Source organism: Scyliorhinus torazame, chromosome 1 (assembly GCF_047496885.1).
Source record: "Scyliorhinus torazame isolate Kashiwa2021f chromosome 1, sScyTor2.1, whole genome shotgun sequence".
Classification (NCBI taxonomy): Eukaryota; Metazoa; Chordata; class Chondrichthyes; order Carcharhiniformes; family Scyliorhinidae; genus Scyliorhinus; species Scyliorhinus torazame.
In genome coordinates, this window is record NC_092707.1 from 300,811,764 (window position 1) to 300,833,653 (window position 21,890).

At 47.8% G+C, this 21,890-nt stretch overlaps 1 protein-coding gene and 1 long non-coding RNA gene across 4 annotated transcripts in view; one reads left to right on the forward strand and one right to left on the reverse strand.

Annotated features, from left to right (window-relative positions):
- LOC140423001 (uncharacterized) overlaps positions 1–5,673 on the forward strand; it is a 280,598-nt gene extending 274,925 nt beyond the window's left edge. For 2 of the 3 annotated variants that reach the window (XM_072507744.1, XM_072507745.1), the window contains one exon: positions 152–968. In XM_072507744.1, the coding sequence (XP_072363845.1) occupies positions 152–301 (150 nt within the window). In that variant the 3' untranslated portion in view covers positions 302–968. Of the gene's footprint in view, positions 1–151; positions 969–5,085 lie in introns of those variants that run through there. The other variant, XM_072507743.1, reaches the window with a different exon arrangement.
- Positions 549–17,791, reverse strand: LOC140423037 (uncharacterized). The gene is made up of 4 exons (XR_011947646.1): positions 17,574–17,791; positions 11,722–11,796; positions 8,872–8,911; positions 549–932 (listed from the first exon to the last, which is right to left on the reverse strand). It is a non-coding gene; the product is annotated as an uncharacterized lncRNA (long non-coding RNA).
- Between the last annotated feature and the right edge of the window lie 4,099 nt (positions 17,792–21,890).

A 21,890-nucleotide genomic window follows, 5' to 3' on the forward strand; every position in this document is an offset into this window, starting at 1 on the left:
GAATCAAAGAATCTCTACAGTGCAGAAGTAGGATATTTGGCTCATCGAGCCTGCACTAGCCCTTGCCCCAATAGTTCTTGCCATATATGATGCAAACCAAATAAAGCACTTTATTTTCTAATGTTGGACTTGCAATAATTGTATCTTTTAGGAAGCCAAACGACCCAGCGGTCTTTGGACAAACTATGTAAACATAAGAATGAGAGAAACCAAGGGATTCGACCAGAGCCTCAGCACAGAATATTGCTTGAACACAGCACCTATTTTGGTAAACAATGGAGATAGCAAAGGATGCAACTAGCTATTTTGTAAGTCATGCATGGTGTTCACCTAATTGAGGGATATGACTGATGTCAAATCTACTTTATTCTAATTTCAGATAATAGCTCAAATTTATTGCTGATAAAATCTTTAAATCCATTTGCTGCTAAGAACTTCCAATTAGAACTGACATGTTGTTCCTGTTATTACAAATGAGTGCCTCTTTTTAAGAAGAGGCTAAAAGTAGCTTTGCAACTAAAATAGGCACAATTATTTTTGAACAAGAGTTAAATCTAATCAGTTTTACTTAATTTGATACATTTAGAAATCACAGACCTAGGCGTAAATGAGAACAAAAGTACAGTAACATTGCCTATCCTCGTTCCAGAAATATATTCAAAACTTAAAATTACCTCTTGACATCATGTAGACAGCACATCAGATTGGTTGCAAGAACAGGCATTGTTATAATGCATTGTCATTTTATTGCCAGTGTGCAAGCAGGTTACTGTGTAATGAAATGTGTAAATGCACATCTCAAAGAGTTCATTTTATGTTGTTTCGGGTAATATTACCACATTCAAGCTTCAGAACTTTAGATTTCAGCGTGTATTTTTGTATTCTTGATCACTTCTGTACACTGAAGAAAGTCGACCATCCTTCATTTAACTCTACACAAAATTTAATAAAATTGCAAGTGTAAGTTACATTTGTGAAATATTTTTGGTGTCATTTAACCCTATACACTGATATAATAAAGTGACTTATTACGACCCCCTGGGCTAGTTAGAGCCCAGTCAATTCCAGCCCCACTTGACCCGGAGTGGCAACATAATTGAAATTAATAAATCATTCTTCGAAAAACACCCAAAGTCTTTGGCCCTTAGCTGCCTAATAACTAGTTATCGAGTTTACAAATTTAAACACAACTAATTTTATTAATAACAGTAACTATAATGTAAATATGTAGTTAATACAACAGGTTAACTATTATCTAATTTTGGGCAGCAGAGTGGTGGTGGTTAGCACTGCTGCCTCACGGCACCGATGTCCCGAGTTCGATATCAGCCCTGGGTCATTGTCCATGTGGAATTTGCACATTCGCCCCGTGTCTGCATGTATCTCACCCCCACAACCCAAAAAGATATGCAGAGTAGGTGGATTGGCCACGCTAAATTGCCACTTAATTGGAAAAAATGAATTGGGTACTCTAAATTATTTTTTTAAACTATCATCCAATTCCTAACCCCCCTCCCGTCCCACCCACTTAAAAACTTGTCCCGCCTTCTACACACAAACAAGACAGACAAACACAGAGGGGAGAAGAGGGGGGTAAAATAATAATGAAAATAAAAAGATAACAGTCTTTGCTTCAGATGGTGGTCTTATAGTGCCTTCCTTCAATTTAGGCTTTCACTGTAGATTCATTCAGGTCTCTGAAGTTTCAGAAATAGCTGCTGGACCACTTTTCTGGAACAAAAAACACAAGAGAGAGAGAGAGAGAGAGAGTCCGCCCCCCCCCCCCCCCCCCCCCCCCCCGAGTACCCAGGATCCAATCACGGTCTGTTACCGGGCAAAGTGTGGCCTTTTGGCCAATTCATTGGCCACCAGTCCACCAATCGAACTGAGTCCCACTAATCTCTCAGGTGTTAAAAAGCCTGAGCTTGGCTCTCTGAAGGCTAGCAGTGTTCGGTTTTGTAACTTTTGAATTCCTCGCTTCCCCTGCCTGACTTAGATATATGTCCATTAAGCATCCATGAATAAAAATGATAACAGCAAAAATAAAGAAAGGGAAAATAAGGGAAACACAGGAAGGGCCCTTCCATACCACCCTCCCTAAAAGCGACACAGTAGCTAGCACTGCTGCCTCATAGCACCAGGGACCCGAGTTCAATTCCAGCCTTGGGTTCCGGTCTGTGTGGAATCTGCAAATTCTCTCCATGTCTGCGTGGGTTTCCTCCGGTTGCCTTCCACATTCCAAAGATATGAGATTAGGTGTAATGGCTATGCCACATGGCTCCTTTGATCCAAAAAAGATTTGTAGGTGAGTTTATGTTATTGGGATAGGGCGGGGGAGTGAGCTTGTGTGGAGTACATTTTGAGAGGGTTTGTGCAGACTCGATGGGCTGAATGCCCTTCTTCTGCACTGTAAGAATTCTATGAATTCACTGCGCCACCGTGCTGCCCAGAATTCTATGATTCTAATAGGAATGAAACGCAAGGGCATTTCAGTATATGGTATGCAAGACATAAATCACAAACATATATCCATTCATTCATCCCCATTACATAATTTCCCTTCCCAATCTCTACATTAGTTACTAATCAGCTCTTAAACCCATGACAAAGCATCAACTACCCATTATACCTTTCAGGGATGTGTACAATTTTAATATTGAACTGTTAATAATAAGATTATTTAAACTCCAATGGAATAATCTTGTGTTCCGGGTTTTAAACTTTTCTATACTTGCAAGTTTATTATGGTTTGCATAAACTAAGTTTTGTTTATTGCCATGCTGGACATATACTTCAAAATGCTGAGGTGTTAGTAGCAAGGCGAAGGCTTCCTTTTTAATGGTGGAATACTTTCTTTGGCACGGACTTTTGTTTCTTTTGAAAGATATCCCTGGCCTCTCTCTGCCTGCATTGTCATTTTGTAGTAGCACTGCCCCAATCCCCAGATCACTGGCACCTGTGGCCATTTTAAATGGTCTGGTAAGTTGGGGCGGCCAGCACTGGTCCGCTTATTAATATGACCTTCAATCTCCCAAACTCTACTTTGGCATTTTTGCAACATATCCAACCTGCACTGTATTTCAGTCTCTAACTGAACCAGTCTCCGTGGTTTTACTCCAGACAGATGTGGCTTTATTGGTTCAGAGTTTCCTATCTCTACACCATGATTAGTTAATATAGTGCACCCTGGTGTTTCCCTACAAATCGGTCAATATTTACTCAGTATCTTTGTTAGATCTTCTCTCCGTTCTTCTTCTGCGGATAGGTTTGCATCTTTGATTTTAGAACTCCCTCTAATATCTTCAAGCAGCGCCTTGTTTTCTCTCTCAAATCAAAGATAACATGCTTCCCTTGTCAGGTTGATGACTGTCCAAATTGGAGAGAGCCCAGTGAATGAATTTCTTCTGCATTTTTGTCTCTTTCTGTTTCTCGGGTAATGCAGTCAGTCTTTTTTGATTGTCCAATAAATGTTATCCAAATTTTGCAGCCAAACTACAAGCAGTATTGTCAATGAAGAGAAATATTTGGTCCATTTTTTAAAAAAAATTCTCCTCATTTTCATCAAATAAACATAAGAAAACAAACAAAAGCAAATGCAGTACCAATCCCCCAAACAGCATCTCCTTCAATATACAGACCCAAACATCACCCGTACATTCCAGGTTAAAAAATGAAAGAGAATTAACAATCAATCGGAAAACAGTGTACTCAAGAACAACGATAACCCCAACACCCAACACCCCCCCCCCCACCCCACCCCCCCACAATGTTCGATGGCAGCCAATTCTCGAAAGTGCAAGATAAACAGTCCCCATGAATTGTAGAACCTTTCCTTCACCCCCTCAGCTCAAACTTCACCTTCTCGAGAGTCAGAAATTCCAGTAGACCCCCCGCCAAGTTGAGGCACAGGGCAGAAAAGCTGACCTTCGCCCCAACAGAACCCACCTCCTTGCAATCAGCGAGGTGAAGGCTAAAACATCTGCTCCCGCATTCACCTGCTGCCCTGGCCGGTCCAACACCCGAAAATGGCTTCTCGGGGCTCTGGTTCCAGGTTCACGTGCACTACTCCCGAGATAACACTGAAAACCTCCAATACTTCTCCAGCTTCAGACAGGACCAAACCATATGTACATGGTTGGCGGGGCCGATCCCACAGCGCTCACATACATCCTCCACTCCCTCAAAGAGTCGGCTCATCCTTGCCCTCGTGAGGTGCGCCCTATACACGACCTTCAGCTGTATCAACCCCAACCTCACGCATGAGGTTGAGGCATTCACAGTCCGGAGCACCTCACACCAGTCTTCCATAGCCTCCCCCAACTCTTCCTCCCACTTGGCTTTGATCCCCTCCATGGAACCCCCCCCCCCCGTCCTCCCCCAAAATCCTTCCGTAGATCGCCGAGACCACCCCCTTCCCCATTCCCTTTGCTGTCAATACCTCTTCCAACAATGAGGGGGCCAGCGCTATCGGGAAGCTCTGAAACTCCTTCCTTGCAAAGTCCCGGAGCCGCAGGTACCTAAACCCTTCCCCCAGTCCATATTCTCCCCCAACTCATCCAACCTCGCAAAACGTCCCCCCAGAAACAGGTCTTTTAATACCCTAACTGCCCTCTCCACCCATCTCCGAAACCTCCCGTCCAGCTTCCCTGGCTCAAACCTATGGTTCCATGATTCCACCTAATCGGCAAGTCTCCTGACCCCGATTTGGTCCATCTTTGTTTTTTGTATTTTTTTTTAAATTTAAAGTACCCAATTCATTTTTCCCCAATTAAGGGACAATTGTTTAGCGTGGCCAATTCACCAAACCACTGCGCCATGCTGTCCTGGTCCATTTTTAATCAATAGACACATTTCAACCCCTCAAGCTTTTCTTTTCTTTTCGTTCACATGGTTACTTTCAGCGACAAGTTACGCTGAGAATTCAATCTTCACAAAGTTGGTTGGTTTTATATGCACCATTCTTTGTTTTACAGCTTTTACTTCTTCATCAGAGTCGCCGTAATCATAGATTTTATCTCCATTCAGTAATATGGACTAATACACCTTTGTGCTTTCCAGATTTCAACTTTTCTTCTCTACTTTCAGATATACCAAGGTGAAAACTGTAGCTAGGAGTATCCATGGTGGATGTGTTGAATTGAAGAGACATTGTTCTTTTAAATGGTGGTGGCCTGCAACTACTTTTCACATCATTATCAGAATCCGAGGATAGGACATTGTTCATTCCATGAACTTTCTGTTCACTGCATGATTCTTCATCCACCTTCCTCTTCATTTTCAAAAGGAAAGGAATTGATTACTAATTATTTCATCTCCTTTTCCATTTGCTTCCTTTACCTTTGAGAGGCACTGTGTGTCTTTAAACGGAGGTGGGCTAATCAGCTGTTTGTTTGGTGTCACTTCAGTCATTGCTGTCCTCATCCTGAATAGACAATTCCATGATATTTTACTTCAAGACAGGCATGCTGTGGGAAATGTTTGCACCTGAAGTGGATGGCAATGGGTTTGCTGCATTTAGGAAAGTCCAATTAATTTTCTTCTTCCGATTTTCTGCCTTCTTCCTTAGCTTTGGAAGAATTATTTGCCATCTGTTCAAGATTAATTTGGGACGAGTCTATTCAGTAGCAGTTGGTTAACATTTGTTTATAATAAAAATTCAAATCAGATTCACAACTCTCGTCTGAATCTTCATCACTGTTATTACAATTAGATTTGGACTTTCTTAGGATCACTTTGACAAACTTCTGTGACAAATCATTCTTGTAGAGATAATTTCATCAGTATCAGCAGAATCAGATTCACTACCATTGTCATTTGATGCGTGATTAATGTCTTTTAACATTTCTTTCTTCGAGTCATTTAATGCCCAATAAGTTTCCCTAATTTCCACCTGTCCTGCCATTGGTATCTCATGCATTATCTGCAGAATTTCCCTCGGACACTTAAATTATGGATGAAGCTACAACCTTCACTGCTGCCAAATCATTCCCCAGTCTACTCTGACCACTAGTAACTCCTTAACCACTCCGACCACTACTGAACCTGACATTAAATCACTCCAATTGTACTTTATACAATGGAACCGGGATATAATCGCCACCCATCCCCTTCACTAATACCTTAGCTTTTAATGAACTCTCTGGAGGGGAAACCATCTTTCTTCAGTAAGAGAGTTTGAGTAGCACCTGTGCCCCTTAAAAGTTATAGGTTTTGGTGCCTCAGTTGAGGAAAATGGGGTAATCTTCCCCTGAGTCAAAAACCCAGCATATCTCTCATCTACCTCATTCACAACATCTGCTCCCACAACAGTGTTTACTTCCAGTCTCCCAAGTCCAGTTAGAGATACAGTCTGCCCTGTAGTATTCTAACATACTGAACAAACATGCCCCACCTTATTACAATGCTAACATCGAGGCTTTTGAGTCTCACCTTCACCCTCAGTACCATCCTTCCTGGTCTTAGGACAAAATCTCAGAGCGTTCCCAGCTATTCATTCCTTACCTTGGCTAGCTGCCTTCCTTCCACTTTCCCACCCTTTTCAAAATTATTAGGGTGATGGAACAAAGGTTTAAATTTATGGATCAATTGTCAGCCATTATTCCTGCTTTTCTGGCAGTTTTCACATGGGTTCTTGAGTTCACATGGGTTCTTAACACAGAAGGTAGGGAATTCTTAAATTCTTCTAAGAGAATGACCTCTCTAAGAGCCCCGTAATGCTCACACCCATCTATTAAAATTGTTGTGCTTAACCATTTCAAATTTGGCATACGTCTGTCCTGGTCGTCTCCTTAAATTCCGAAAGCTTGCCTATATGCCTCAGGAACCAATTCATATGCACTCAGAATAGCCTTTTTTACCTTGTCATAATTCTTAGACATCTCCTCTGATTGATAGGGAAGCATAAACTTCCTGTGCCTGCCCCATCAATTTACTTTGCATGGGTAATTTCTACTTTTTTTTGGCCACTCCCGTTGCTATTTTCTCAAATGCCCTAAAAAATATTTCTGCGTCCTTCACTTCAAACTTTGGGAGGTACTGTATACATTTAAACATATCACCACTGGGTTCTGTTCTAAGGTTAAGCTCCCCTCTAGCTCCTGGCTGCTCCAGTTTAATTTCCAGTGCCTTAAGCTGGGACTCTCTCTTTTGTTTTTTCCTCACTTTCTAATTCCAAACTCCTCATTTCAATTTCCATTTGAAAAGCTCCATCATCTTCATTTCCATTTCTTTCTCCATCCTCTTCAACTCTCTCTCTTGCTCGAACTGCAACTGAATTCTCTCCAGCTCAATTTCCCCACCAGAAAATGTATTTGATGCTACACGACTTCATGGCCTCTCCTGTGTTTCTAACAGACCCAAGTATTCAATCTATACATCATAGATCTCTACCTTCCTAGCTTTAGCTGGCACCTCTATTTTTAATTCACCTGCCAATTCGGTTAGCTTCCTTTTAAATAAACAAAAGGCAAGTTGCCAACCCGATGAAAAATCTTCACCAGTTTACAGATCCATCCTGTTATATTGCTACAAACCTGATACCTCTTTTTAATTTATACTATAAGTAATACGTCGCCATCTATCATTCCAAAGATCACGGACCTGAGCCCCCAAATTATGTTATGGCCCCTTGGGCTAGTGCGCAATCAATTCCAGCCCCAATTAACCTGGAGTTGCAACACAATTGAATAAATAATTCTTAGAAAAACACCCAAAAAGTCTTTGGCCCTTAGCTGCCCAATTACAGTGTGTAAATTTAAAATTTATTTTATCAAGAACAGTAACTATAATTAAATATGTAGCAAATACAACAGGTTAACCTTGATCTAATTTCTAACCACCCCCCTCCCCACCCCCAAAAACTTAAACACATCCCACCCTCTACACACACACACACAGACAGCAGAAGAGGGGGGGGTAAAATAATAATGAAAGTAAAAAGATAAGCGTCTTTGTTACAGATGGTTGTCTTATAGCACTTTCCTTCAATTTAGGCTTAAGGTTTTCATTGTAGATTTATTCAGGTCTCTGCAGTTTCAGAACTACAGCTACTATACAGCTTTTCTGGAAAAAGCAAGAGTGAGAGAGTTCCTTCCCTCCAGAGTACCCAGGACCTGACTGAATTTTCCCTGGCTCTCTGAAAATCAGCCCACTCAAGCAGGATCCAATCACCAGGTGTTACTGGACCGAAAACGGTCTTCTGGCCAATTCATTGGCCACCAGCCATCCAACATTCGCCACCTCCAATCGAACCGAGTCCCACCGATCTCTCAGGTGCCGAAAAGTCGGAGTTCTGCTGTCCAAAGGCTAGCAGTGTTCTATTTTGTAACTTTTGAATTTCTCACTTTCCCTGCTCAACCTATGTACATTAAGCCTCCATGAATCAAATGATAACAGCAAAAAGAAAGAGAGGGGAAATAGGGAATCAACAGGAAAGGCCCTTACAACTGAGAAAGGAACAAAAGTGAAGGGGTAGGGAGAACCAATGTTGAAAACAGCAACTTACTGTTTGGAGTTGTTAAAACCAGCCACTTATATTATGCCCTGGTAATAATCCTGCTCCTTTTCCTCGTTATTGCATTGGTTAGGCACTTGCTTGCAATATTGCCAGGAATGAAATGGAGGGAACACAATCTCCAGCAACAGATCCCATTATCAAGCCAGAATGATTGAGCAATCATTAACACCACTTAGTTCCAGTTCATTTTCAAATCACCGAGTATCACAAAGTAGACCTGGGTTACAGTGACCCATTGCCAGATATATTATCTTGGAGTCAAAGAAATCCTGCTGATCTCTAACCCCGCAGTAGATGAGGAAAGAGGTAACCACCTGTACATGACCTAAAGTAATGATGCATTGCTGGACACTGACCTGCAAGATGATTAGAATTCTGGCTGACCTCTTCAATAATCTGAAATAAAATAAATAAATAATTATTGTTTTGAACACTGTTGCCTGCAAATTGGAGTAAATGAAAAATCTCATCGGTTTGGATGGTCCATAAGCACAATAACTTTTAGTGATGGACATTGAAGACCCCGCCCAGAGTACAGAGTTACCTGCTGTCATTCCAATCTAGCAACTATGTCGTTTAGGACCCAGCCAGCTCGGTCTGTGGTGGTATAACTAAGACCTTCTTGGTGATGGATATTGAAGGCCCCCAGAGTACATTCTGCGCCCTTGACACTCTCAGGGCCTACTTGAATACCACATAGAAGAAGCACTGAAGAACCATTGCCCTTGACATTCAATGGCATTACCATTACGGAATCCCCCAACATCCTGAGGGTGTTCATTGACCAGAAACTGAACTGAATTAGCCATAGCATTATGGCACAGTGGTTAGCACTGCTGTCTCACAGTCCATTTGATTGGCACCCCGTCCACAAGCATTCATTGCCTCCACCACCAACGCACAGGGACCTAGGTTCAATTCTGACCTTAGATGACTGTCTGTGTGAAGTTTGCATATTCTCCCAGTGTCTGCATGAGTTTCCTCCAGGTTCCTCTCACTGTCCAGAGATATGCAGGTAAGGTGGATTAGCCATGCTAAATTGTGCCTTCAGTGTTCAAAGGTTAAGTGGCGTTACGGGGATAGGGCTGGGAAGTGGGGTCTTTTGGAGGGTTGGGGCAGACTCAATGGGCCGATTGGCACTGTAGGGATATTTAGCACTGGAGGGATTGTTGTTCAAGCGGAGGCCTGTGTCATTGAAAAAGCACCTTTGAGGCATGTTGTGGGAGAGATGGAATTTTTCTTTCTTTTTTTTTTAAATTTAGAGTACCCAATTATTTTTTCCAATTAAGGGGCAATTTAGTGTGGCCAATCCATCAACCCTGCACATCTTTGGGTTGTGGGGGTGAAACCCACACAAACACGGGGAGAATGTGCAAACTCCACACGGACAGTGACCCAGGGCTGGGATTCGAACTCGGGTCCTCAGCGCCGTAGGCAGCAATGCCAACCACTGTGCCACCATGCTGCCGGAGAGATGGAATTAACTCATGCGGCTGAATTCCTGCTGAAAATATCACAGCAGATGCCAATTATCATGTCCCACAGGGTGAAGAAAGGAAACGGTGGTAATGATGGTATGAGTGTTATCAAGGGCCACCATCACAAATCTCATAATAACCCCTTCAGCTTAGAACTAACCAAGTGCAGGGAACAGGTTGCCTGACTCAATTTATGCTTAACTGAGAAAAATATTAGTAGAGGATATTAGAAAGGTACTCCAATCTCACAAAACCTTCTCAAGAATTTTAGTTCAGAGTTACCTTCTTTTCAAATTTAAATGGCATAGCAATCAATGAATCCAGCTATTCTTGCAACAACAGTAGCTAAGATTTTGAGCATAACCAAGAACAACTGAGTTTATTTGGTGTGCGCTGAGCATGTTTAAGATTAGCTTTTAGCTCAAGAAAGGATATTTTCCACCGTCCATGCTGTCTAGATTATTAGAAAGTGTTGATAAAAGTTTAATGGCTTTCATCCAAAGAATCCAAAAGCAATTGCAGAGCAGAGTTGCACATTGCTGCAATATAATGAATTCATCATTAAACACATGGCTGGTTTTCCTTCTCATCCTATTCCAATCCAACCTATTTCCAGACATCACACTGATTTGTCATGCTGGCCACAGGGCTCAGATTAATTCCAATCAGCTTTCCATAAAGCAAATAAATAAATGTTTATTGGGATATACAACTGTCCATAAGTAGGATTTTTTGCAGGGAACAGAAACAATGGTCAAATTGGTTTGTCTAGTTATAACCGCTTGTATAAACTAGATAAAAAATTGGCCTAGATTTTCCATTGTATTGATTCATTTTAATCAGTTACCCTCCGCCTTATTATCAGAGACTTGGAGAATGAAATCTACAGATTAATTTGCCATATGAATTATACAAGTAAACTAACTGATTCAAAACACAGTTTTAAAGCTAATCAAAATGTTAAAAATATGAACTCCCCACTTCAGCTGTGTCTACAGATAAGAGCGACGTAATTCCAAGCAGCCAGAGCACCCCAGCATCTAGCCCTGGAAGCCAGTGCCATGTTGACTGGTGAATCCAGTCGAGAGAAAAAGGACAAAGAGAAAAGATTCAGTCTGTTTAGCATGAAATAGAGCAACTCAGCCACCTGCACTTCTTACATCTCCAACAAAACTCTAACATAAGTGTTTAGAACCAATACATTACACTCTGTGCCTAATGTCCCTCAAGCAAATTAAAGCATTAGTTTTAATTTACAGAAAGCTTCAGGGTGTTGCTGATCTGTAGAAAGTGAGGTGCATTGGGAAGTTTTCATTTTTTAAAAAATGTTGATGTAGTTTAGGGTCCAAATATCTAACTTTATCTTCAATTTTGTGAGGCTGTCTTGGAAATAAATCAACATACATCCATGTGCTACTGGAATGCAAGGCAGCTGCGCTTTCGTTGTGCACATGGAATGTTTATTAAATGGATTCAAAATACTTGTCAAATTCCATTTATTGAAGTTGCCATCCCGAGTCTTGGCTAGCAGAAACGTACAATATATTTTTTAAAAATTAAATGGAAATGTATCATCTTTGCTATAACAAAAGGCAAATGTGCATTAACTTGCATTTTAATTTAAAAAATCATGTTAGCCTAGCACCAGAAAAAAAAATGAATTCCAACGTTAAGCATATACTTCTTGATGCAGTTCAATGTTCTTCCACAGAATTTCTAATTCCTTACCTTATTAAAGGAAACAACCATTTGAAGGACAGCTTGAAGTGATAAATTCATTTGCTGCAAATTTGCCAACTCGTGCTATTAAATTAAAAAAAAATAACAACACTCTTTGTTAACAATTGTCCACAGTATGTAACAAGTGACAATTTATTTCATGATCTACATTAGCATTAATACCCACAGCGGCTATTCTCAGTTCTACATTGCTAAAAAAACAACTTAATTTTGCAAGCACAAAGCAGAGATCAGCAACGTGACAGAAGTACTTCTCAGTCAATTTCAATTTTTCATCCATCACACATTTGTACTGCTTTATTATTCCAGTCAAATGGGAGAATGGGCACATTCAATGCAGAGTGCATGTTGTTTCACCAGCAAACACCCCTACTATCCAGGGGAAGAGTAGAGTACTGGACTGGTAACATAAACGTTTGGTGGGAAATTCCACATGGTCTACACCCGACTCCAGGACCAAACATGTCAATAAGTTTTCCGAAGAGTCATTCAAATTGTTCATGCATTATTTAAAAATTACAACAAAATCCAACTTGCTTAGGGATGGACACTAAGGTGCTGACTAGCCAATGTCAGCAGAAGGTACCGAAAGAAGATCTTCTAGATCTTCCTGTCAGCACTGATGCTGCATGCATTGACCTGACTGTGAAGGTTTCAGCATCCCAAGCCTTTTGCAATTTTTCAGCCAGGACTTCCAGTTCCAGCTAAAGCATCAATGGGTCAATGCAGCCACCCAAGGGAAAGATCAAACAGCGCAGGAAAACGTGGTGAAGAGAGGTCAAGACCATTTTCACCACGTCAGCTGCTGTGTTCAGTTAAGTTTTTAAAGGCCTGAAGTTTTTCGGTGGGTTAGTGAATGGATGAGTGGGTGGGTGGGGGGGATGGATGGATGGATGGGCAGTCGGTTCTTGGAGGGTGGGCATGGGTGGTGGGGTCAGATCAGGGGGTGGAGTTAAGGGGAAAATTTTGGTTGTGGTGCTCGGTTCAGTTACACTGGCTACATCACTGAGAACAGCAAAGAGGATAATGTATAACTTCAAAGGAATGGGTGGACAGTTGGCAGATGAAGTTCAATGCAGAGAAATGTGAAATGATTCATTTTGGTAGCGTAATAACCCTCATGAGGACCACGAGGGATCACTCATTGAATCATGTAGGGCTCATGGAGTTTCCATGGTAATGAGCGGAGGCCCGTCCTGCTGGGATTTGTTATCAAGGCTTTCAAATACCATCCCAGACCCGGACAGGGAGTTCCTGTTAATCCCGGTCTGGGACACGAGTGTTGTATGCCGCGGGTGCAGCTTTACTTTTTTTGAGTTAAAATAAATTTGATTTTACCTTTTATCTTCGTGTCGCCTGGACTACTACAGATAGGAAGAACATGGAGAGTGAATATAAAATAAAGGGTACAACTCTAAACAGGATGCAGAAGGACCTGGGTTTATAGATGCATAAGTAGTTGAAGGTACTGGGCAGGTTGAGAACATGGTCAATACAGCATCCTAGACTTTATTAATAGGGGAGTGAGTACAAAAGCAAGGAGTTGAACTTATATAAGACGCAAAGTCAGCCTCAGCTAAGTATTGTGACCAGTTCTGGATGTCACACCTTAGGAAGGATCTGAAGGCATTGGAAAGAATACAGAAAAGATTTGCAAGAATGGTTCGAATGATAAGGAACTTCAATCCATCTTCATAACTGGAGGTTCAGTCTGATTTCTTTGGAGAAAATATAACTGAGAGGAGAATTGATAGAGGCATTCAAATTATGAGAGGTCTGGACAGAGTAGACAGGGAGAACCCATGCCCAATTGTGAAAAGATCAAGAATGAGAGGTCACAGATTTAAAGTAATTGACAAAAGCAATAAGAAAAATTTCACACATTTAGTAATTAAGGTTTGGAATGCAAATGCCTGAGTGTGGTGGAGGCAGGTTCAACGAAAGCTTTCAAAAGATAATTACCTGAAAAGGAAGAATGTGCAGAGTTACAGGGAGGTAGAAGAATAGCACTCGGGGTTGCGCAGAGAGCTGGTACAAATGTAATGCGCTCAACAGCCTCTTTCTGCGCTGCAACAATTCTGTGATTCTGCAATTCTCACGGGGGGGGGGGATCCAGGGTGGCCGAATCAGTTCAACGGAAGTTTAAACTTCCCAATTTCAACGAGTGCATGTTAGAAGGTCGCAAGAATCCTGATGCACATCTCCCAACTTACAAACCATGTCTGATGATCTGGATCTGGAAGATTTGGGCCCTTGGCCCAGATTTGTTGGTCGCAGTAAGTGACACAACCGAAAGCTGGGAGAGTACTGCAACTTCCACCATCTCACTTGCATCAAAACCCAGTAGTTGCATTGGGCTCTGGAGGAGTCAAAGCTGTCCCCATTGTTCTCATCTATAAAGGAGCAGGTGCCAAGACTGGGTGGATTTGAGTTATTGTCCCTCAGCTTATAGTTTGTACAACAATTTGGTAATGACAAACACAGCAAGACCCCAACTTCGGCACAAGTTGTTGGCACTGGGGCTGTTTAGCACAGGGCTAAATCGCTGGCTTTGAAAGCAGACCAAGGCAGGCCAGCAGCACGGTTCAATGCCCGCAACAGCCTCCCCGCACAGGTGCTGGAATGTGGCGACTAGGGGCTTTTCACAGTAACTTCATTGAAGCCTACTTGTGACAATAAGCGATTTTAATTTCATTTTCAAGTACAAACGGCAAACGAGAATCCCTAGCCCAGGAGATGAGGCCTTATGAGCAGACAAGTGGAGGTGGATTCTAAAACCTAAATTAAAGCCAACTTTTAAGGTTACAGTAACTTATACATTAAAGCTCCTAATATTTAGCGTCCCAAGAGCATCACTTATGCTACATTTATCAGAAAGTCAAGACACATCACTGCTTCCAGCTGGAAAAGCTGCAATGATCCTGCTCCGGGGATGCGCGTTTCTGCCCCACCCGCAATTGGCTGCCGCGCGTTCTCGCTTGACCACGCCATGGACGACCGCGCGTTCCCGCTCCACCACCATTGGCTGCCGCGCGTTCACGCCCTCCGCCGCCTCCTCCTCCATTGTCTGCAGCGCGTCCCCGGCCCCCATCCACGGGCGGCCGCGCGTTCTGACTGCCCCTCCACGGGCTTCGGCGCGTTGCCGCGCCCAGGCCAACACAAGGGGGGGGGGGGGGGGGGGGGTGAAGTGAAGGGGGGGGGGGGGGGGGTGAAGTGAAGGGGGGGGGGGGTGAAGTGAAGGGGGGGGGGGTGAAGTGAAGGGGGGGGGGGGTGAAGTGAAGGGGGGGGGGGGGGGTGAAGTGAAGGGGGGGGGGGTGAAGTGAAGGGGGGGGGGGTGAAGTGAAGGGGGGGGGGGGGGTGAAAGTGAAGGGGGGGGGGGGGGGGGGGGGTGAAGTGAAGGGGGGGGGGGGGGGTGAAGTGAAGGGGGGGGGGGGGGTGAAGTGAAGGGGGGGGGGGGGGTGAAGTGAAGGGGGGGGGGGGGTGAAGTGAAGGGGGGGGGGGGGGGGTGAAGTGAAGGGGGGGGGGGGGGGTGAAGTGAAGGGGGGGGGGGGTGAAGTGAAGGGGGGGGGGGGGGGTGAAGTGAAGGGGGGGGGGGGGGTGAAGTGAAGGGGGGGGGGGGTGAAGTGAAGGGGGGGGGGGGGGTGAAGTGAAGGGGGGGGGGGGGTGAAGTGAAGGGGGGGGGGGGGGGTGAAGTGAAGGGGGGGGGGGGTGAAGTGAAGGGGGGGGGGGGGGGTGAAGTGAAGGGGGGGGGGGGGGTGAAGTGAAGGGGGGGGGGGGGGTGAAGTGAAGGGGGGGGGGGGGTGAAGTGAAGGGGGGGGGGGGGTGAAGTGAAGGGGGGGGGGGGTGAAGTGAAGGGGGGGGGGGGGTGAAGTGAAGGGGGGGGGGGGTGAAGTGAAGGGGGGGGGGGGGGGTGAAGTGAAAGGGGGGGGGGGTGAGGGTGAAGGGGGGGGGGGGGGGGGGAGAGGGGGGGGGGGGGGGGGAGGGGGGGGGGGGGGGGGGGGGGAGGGGAAGGGGGGGGGGGGGGGGTGAAGAGGGGGGGGGGGGGGGAGAGGGGGGGGGGGGGGGGGGGTGAAGTGAAGGGGGGGGGGGGGGGTGAAGTGAAGGGGGGGGGGGGGGGGGTGAAGTGAAGGGGGGGGGGGGGGGTGAAGTGAAGGGGGGGGGGGGGTGAAGTGAAGGGGGGGGGGGGGGGTGAAGTGAAGGGGGGGGGGGGGTGAAGTGAAGGGGGGGGGGGGGTGAAGTGAAGGGGGGGGGGGGGGTGTGAAGTGAAGGGGGGGGGGGGGGGGGTGAAGTGAAGGGGGGGGGGGGGGGGTGAGTGAAGGGGGGGGGGGGGGGTGAAGTGAAGGGGGGGGGGGGGTGAAGTGAGGGGGGGGGGGGGGTGAGTGAAGGGGGGGGGGGGGTGAAGTGAAGGGGGGGGGGGGGTGAAGTGAAGGGGGGGGGGGGGTGAGTGAGGGGGGGGGGGGTGAAGTGAAGGGGGGGGGGGGGGGTGAAGTGGTGGGGGGGGGGGTGAAGTGAAGGGGGGGGGGGTGAAGTGAAGGGGGGGGGGGGGTGAAGTGAAGGGGGGGGGGGGGGGGTGAAGTGAAGGGGGGGGGGTGGTGAAGGGAGGGGGGGGGGGGGTGTGAGGTGAAGGGGGGGGGGGGGGTGAAGTGAGGGGGGGGGGGGGGGGTTGAGGTGAAGGGGGGGGGGGGGGGGTGAAGTGAAGGGGGGGGGGGGGTGAGTGAGGGGGGGGGGGGGTGTGTGTGAGGGGGGGGGGGGGGGGTGAGTGAAGGGGGGGGGGGGGGTGAAGTGAGGGGGGGGGGGGTGAGTGAAGGGGGGGGGGGGGGGGGGTGAGTGTAGGGGGGGGGGGTGGAGTGAAGGGGGGGGGGGGGGTGAGTGAAGGGGGGGGGGGGGGTGAAGTGAAGGGGGGGGGGGGGTGTGTGAGGGGGGGGGGGTGGTTGGGGGGGGGGGTGAGTGAGGGGGGGGGGGGTGAAGTGAAGGGGGGGGGGGGGTGAGTGAGGGGGGGGGGGGGGTGAAGTGAAGGGGGGGGGGGGGGTGGTTGAGTGTGGGGGGGGGGGGGGGTGATGTGAAGGGGGGGGGGGGGGTGAGTGATGGGGGGGGGGGGGGGTGAGTGAGGGGGGGGGGGGGGGTGGGGTGAGGGGGGGGGGGGGGTGGAAGTGAGGGGGGGGGGGGGGGTTGAAGTGAAGGGGGGGGGGGGGTGAGTGAGGGGGGGGGGGGGGTTGAAGTGAAGGGGGGGGGGGGGTGAAGTGAGGGGGGGGGGGGGGGGTGAAGTGAAGGGGGGGGGGGGGGTGAGTGAAGGGGGGGGGGGGGGGGGTGAAGTGAAGGGGGGGGGGGGGTGAGTGGGGGGGGGGGGGGGTGAGTGAAGGGGGGGGGGGTGAAGTGAAGGGGGGGGGGGGGGTGAAGTGAAGGGGGGGGGGGGTGAAGGGGGGGGGGGGGGGTGTGAGTGAAGGGGGGGGGGGGTGAAGTGAAGGGGGGGGGGGGGGGGGAAGTGAAGGGGGGGGGGGGGGAGTGAAGGGGGGGGGGGGTGAAGTGAAGGGGGGGGGGGGTGAAGTGAAGGGGGGGGGGGTGAAGTGAGGGGGGGGGGGGTTGAAGTGAAGGGGGGGGGGGGGTGAAGTGAAGGGGGGGGGGTGAAGTGAAGGGGGGGGGTGAAGTGAAGGGGGGGGGGGGTGAAGTGAAGGGGGGGGGGGGTGAGTGAAGGGGGGGGGGGGTTGAAGTGAAGGGGGGGGGGTGAAGTGAAGGGGGGGGGGGGGGGGGGGGTGAAGTGAAGGGGGGGGGGGGTGAAGTGAAGGGGGGGGGGGGTGAAGTGAAGGGGGAGGTGGTGCTCCATCCTGCGGCCTCCCTTTTACCTGAAGGAGGCCGCGCTCTCGCCCCAACTGTCAGTCCAGCATTTGACGGAGTTGCGGGATCAGCAGCGGCTCCTCGCCTCATGTTTGGGCGTGTTTTGGCCTCATTTTTCTTTGATGGCATTTTTTTCTCCGCTAAGTTCCGTCACGGCGATTTGTGCAAGCTCTCTCCCTCCCGCCCTTTGAAGGGAGGCGGGTGCTGCCGTCCTGAGTCCCGCCCAGCCGTTCTCCGCTCGCGTCTAACTGGCTGAGTCAGACCTCTTGCTTCACAACGATCTGTATTTATATAGCGCCAACGTCCAAAGCCACTTCACATAAAGCTCCAAAAGCTAAGTATGACATGAGCCATATAAGGAGATATTAAGTCAGATAACTAAAAGCTTAATCAAAGTGTAACATTTGAAAAGAGTCTTAAAAGACGCAAGAGAGGTGGAGGGAGAGAGTTCCAGAGCTTGGGGCCGATGCAACTAAAGACAGAAATTGTATATGAAATTGAGAAATCCAATTAAATCATTGTCCTGAAGTTGTGACTGGAATTTAAATATTATTTTAAATAACTTCCAGCACGGAATAAGAACAATAGATAAGAGTTTCCTACATTACAGTGACTGCAGTTCAAAATGTACTGGGTTGGCGGTAAAGTGCTTTGGGATGACCAGTGGTCTTGAAAAGTATTTATATAAATGCACTTTTTTTGATATTTATTTTAATTTTATGGGTTGGTTCTGTATCTAAGGCCCCTGTCCTGTATTCCTGGACCACATGCATCTGGGACACTGATTTTCCCATAAATTCAGCCTGCCTTTCCAGCTTGCGCTTGCCTGGTACTCATTTCACCCCTTCAGGGCTCTGGATCCCAACCCCCGCACCCCCCACTGGCTCTCACAACACTGGAACTTCTCTCCCTCTGCACTCTCACAGCCCTGTCAGCACCACAATCTCCCCTCCCCACCCGAAGATAAATGGACTCGCCATGCCAAGAGTGTCCTTTAATTTTTCTCCATGCGAGTTGGTCACTCTAATACCAAATAAGTAGCCTTTTTCCCATTATTACAACATGCATGCCAACCTACAAAACTTGCAAAAGCTGGCAGCTCAAAAGCAATGAAAACAGCCATGAGTAAAGGCCCATAACCAAGCAACTGGTTCAACATGACCTGACAGACGTCAGCTAAAAGAGATAGCTGAGGAAATTGTGGAGGCATTAGTGATGATCTTTCAGGAATCACTGGAGGCAGGAAGGGTCCCAGAGGACTGAAAGGTGGCTAATGTAACACCACTGTTTAAGAAGGGAGGGAGGCAGAAGACGGGAAATTATAGGCTGATTAGCCTGACTTCGGACATTGGTAAGATTTTAGAGTCTGTTATTAAAGATGAGATCGCGAAGCACTTGGAAGTGCATGGTAAAATAGGCCTGAGTCAGCACGGCTTTGTCAAAGGGAGGTTGTGTCTAACAAATCTGTTAAGAGTTCTTTGAGGAGGTAACAAGCAAGTTAGACAAAGGAGAATCAGTGGATGTAATTTACTTAGATTTCCAGAAGGCCTTTGACAAGGTGCCGCACAGGAGACTGTTAAATAAGTTGAAAGCCAATGGTGTTAAGGGTAAGATACTGGCATGGATAGAGGATTGGCTGACTGGCAGAAGACAAAGAGTGGGGATAAAGGGGTCTTTTTCAGGATGGCAGCCGGTGACTAGTGGTGTGCCTCAGGGGTCTGTGCTGGACCACAGCTTTTTACAATATACATTAATGATCTGGAAGAAGGTACTGAAGGCACTATTGCTAAGTTTGCAGATGATGCAAAGATCTGTGGAGGGACAGGTAGTATTGAGGAAGCAAGGGGGCTGCAGAAGGACTTGGACAAGCTAGGACAGTGGGCAATGAAATGGCAAATGAAATACAATGTGGAAAAGTGTGAGGTTATGCACTTTGGAAGGAGGAATCTAGGCATAGACTATTTTCTAAATGAGGAAATGCTTTGGAAAGCAGAAGCACAAAGGGACTTGTGAGTCCTTGTTCACGATTCTCTTAAGGTTAATGTGCAGGTTCAGTCGGCAGTTAAGAAGGCAAATGCAATGTTAGCATTCATGTCAAGAGGGCTAGAATACGAGATCGACTTCCGGGTGCGGAGATCGACTTCCGGGTGCGGCGATGACCAGCTGAGTCGCACGTTTCGGCAGCTCCCTGTGAAACAGACTTTTGGGCTCTTGATAGGAGCCCCAACGGCAATTTTGACGGCTAAAAACACTGTGCGGTAAACCAGAAGGGATCCCCTCTGGATACGGATGGAAAAAGGAGGAGAAAGTGGCCAGATTGCAGTGGATCCTTTAGAACAGCGGCAAGGAAGGCAAGCAAAAACCAAGATGGCGTCGGAAGGTGGCAGTTTAACATGGGGCCCTGAACAACAAGAGTTCTTGAAATGCTGTGTGGAAGAGATCAAAAAGGAAATGAAGAAAGAGCTGTTGGCCCTGATACTACAGGCGATCGAAGGGCTAAAGGAGGAACAAAAGACCCAGGAGCGGGAGCTTCGGGTCGTGAAGGCAAAGGCAGCTGAGAATGAGGACGACATACAGGGCCTGGTGGTGAAGACGGAGACACAGGAGGCACATCAGAAACGATGTGTGGAAAGGTTGGAGGCACTGGAAAACAACGCAAGGAGGAACAACCTGAGGATTCTTGGTCTTCCTGAAGGTGTGGAGGGAGCGGACGTCGGGGCATATGTGAGCACGATGCTGCACTTGTTAATGGGAGCGGAGGCCCCGGCGGGTCCGTTGGAGGTGGAGGGAGCATACCGAGTGATGGCGCGAGGACCGAGAGCAGGAGAAATTCCCAGAGCCATAGTGGTGAGATTCCTCCGTTTTAAGGATAGAGAAATGGTCCTTAGATGGGCGAAGAAAACTCGGAGCAGTAAATGGGAGAATGCGGTGATCCGCGTTTATCAAGACTGGAGTGCGGAGGTGGCGAGAAGGAGGGCGAGCTTTAATCGGGCCAAGGCGGTGCTTCATAAAAAGAAGATAAAATTTGGAATGCTGCAACAGGCAAGACTGTGGGTCACATATCGAGGGAGGCACCACTACTTTGAGACGGCGGATGAAGCGTGGACTTTTATTGTGGAAGAAAAACTGGAATGAGCGGGTTATTAAAAAGAACGTTCGAACAAAGTGGTGGGGCGAATGTGGGGGGCAAAGAGGGGTTTTATGTACTAATCCTGCGATGTGGTAACTTTTCTCTCTCCCACAGGTGGTGATGGGGGGAGGAGGGGAGGTGGAGGAGATGGGGCGTTGGCCATTGGGGGCGGGGCCAAGGGAGAAGCGCGGGCTTGGTTCCCGCGCTATGATAATCATGGCGGGAATAGAGAAGCAGGAAGGAGGGGGCGTCGCACGGTGCGAGCCGAGGTCACGGGGGGAAGCCGAGGTCAGCCAGAGTTTGCTGACTTCTGGGAGCAACATGGGGGGAGTAATTACGCTAGCGGGGGATCTAGCGGGGGGGGTGGGAGGGGGGAATTACTGGGTTGCTGCTGCTGGGGAGAGGGGGGAGCTGGTATGGGAGAGGATGGGCGGGGGGGCACCGCCTGGGGGAGATACAGCTGCGTGGGAACCAGGTGAGGAGCTGGAAAAAGGTGATGGCTAATCGACAAGGGGGGGGGGGTAGGAAGCCCCCCAACTCGGCTGATCACGTGGAACGTGAGAGGGCTGAACGGGCCGGTAAAGAGGGCACGGGTACTCGCACACCTTAAGAAACTTAAGGCAGATGTGGTTATGTTACAGGAAACGCACCTGAAACTGATAGACCAGGTTAGGCTACGCAAAGGATGGGTGGGGCAGGTGTTCCATTCGGGGCTAGATGCGAAAAACAGGGGGGTGGCTATATTAGTGGGGAAGCGGGTAATGTTCGAGGCAAAGACTATAGTGGCGGATAACGGGGGCAGATACGTGATGGTGAGTGGCAAACTACAGGGGGAGACGGTGGTTTTGGTAAACGTATATGCCCCGAACTGGGATGATGCCAATTTTATGAGGCGGATGCTAGGGCGCATTCCGGACCTAGAGATGGGAAAGCTGATAATGGGGGGAGATTTTAATATGGTATTGGAACCAGGGCTGGATAGGTCGAAGCCCAGGACTGGAAGGAGGCCGGCAGCAGCCAAGGTACTTAAAGATTTTATGGAGCAGATGGGAGGTGTAGACCCGTGGAGATTTAGCAGACCTAGGAGTAAGGAGTTCTCGTTTTTCTCCTATGTCCATAAAGTCTACTCGCGAATAGACTTTTTTGTGCTGGGTAGGGCATTGATCCCGAAGGTGAGGGGAACGGAGTATACGGC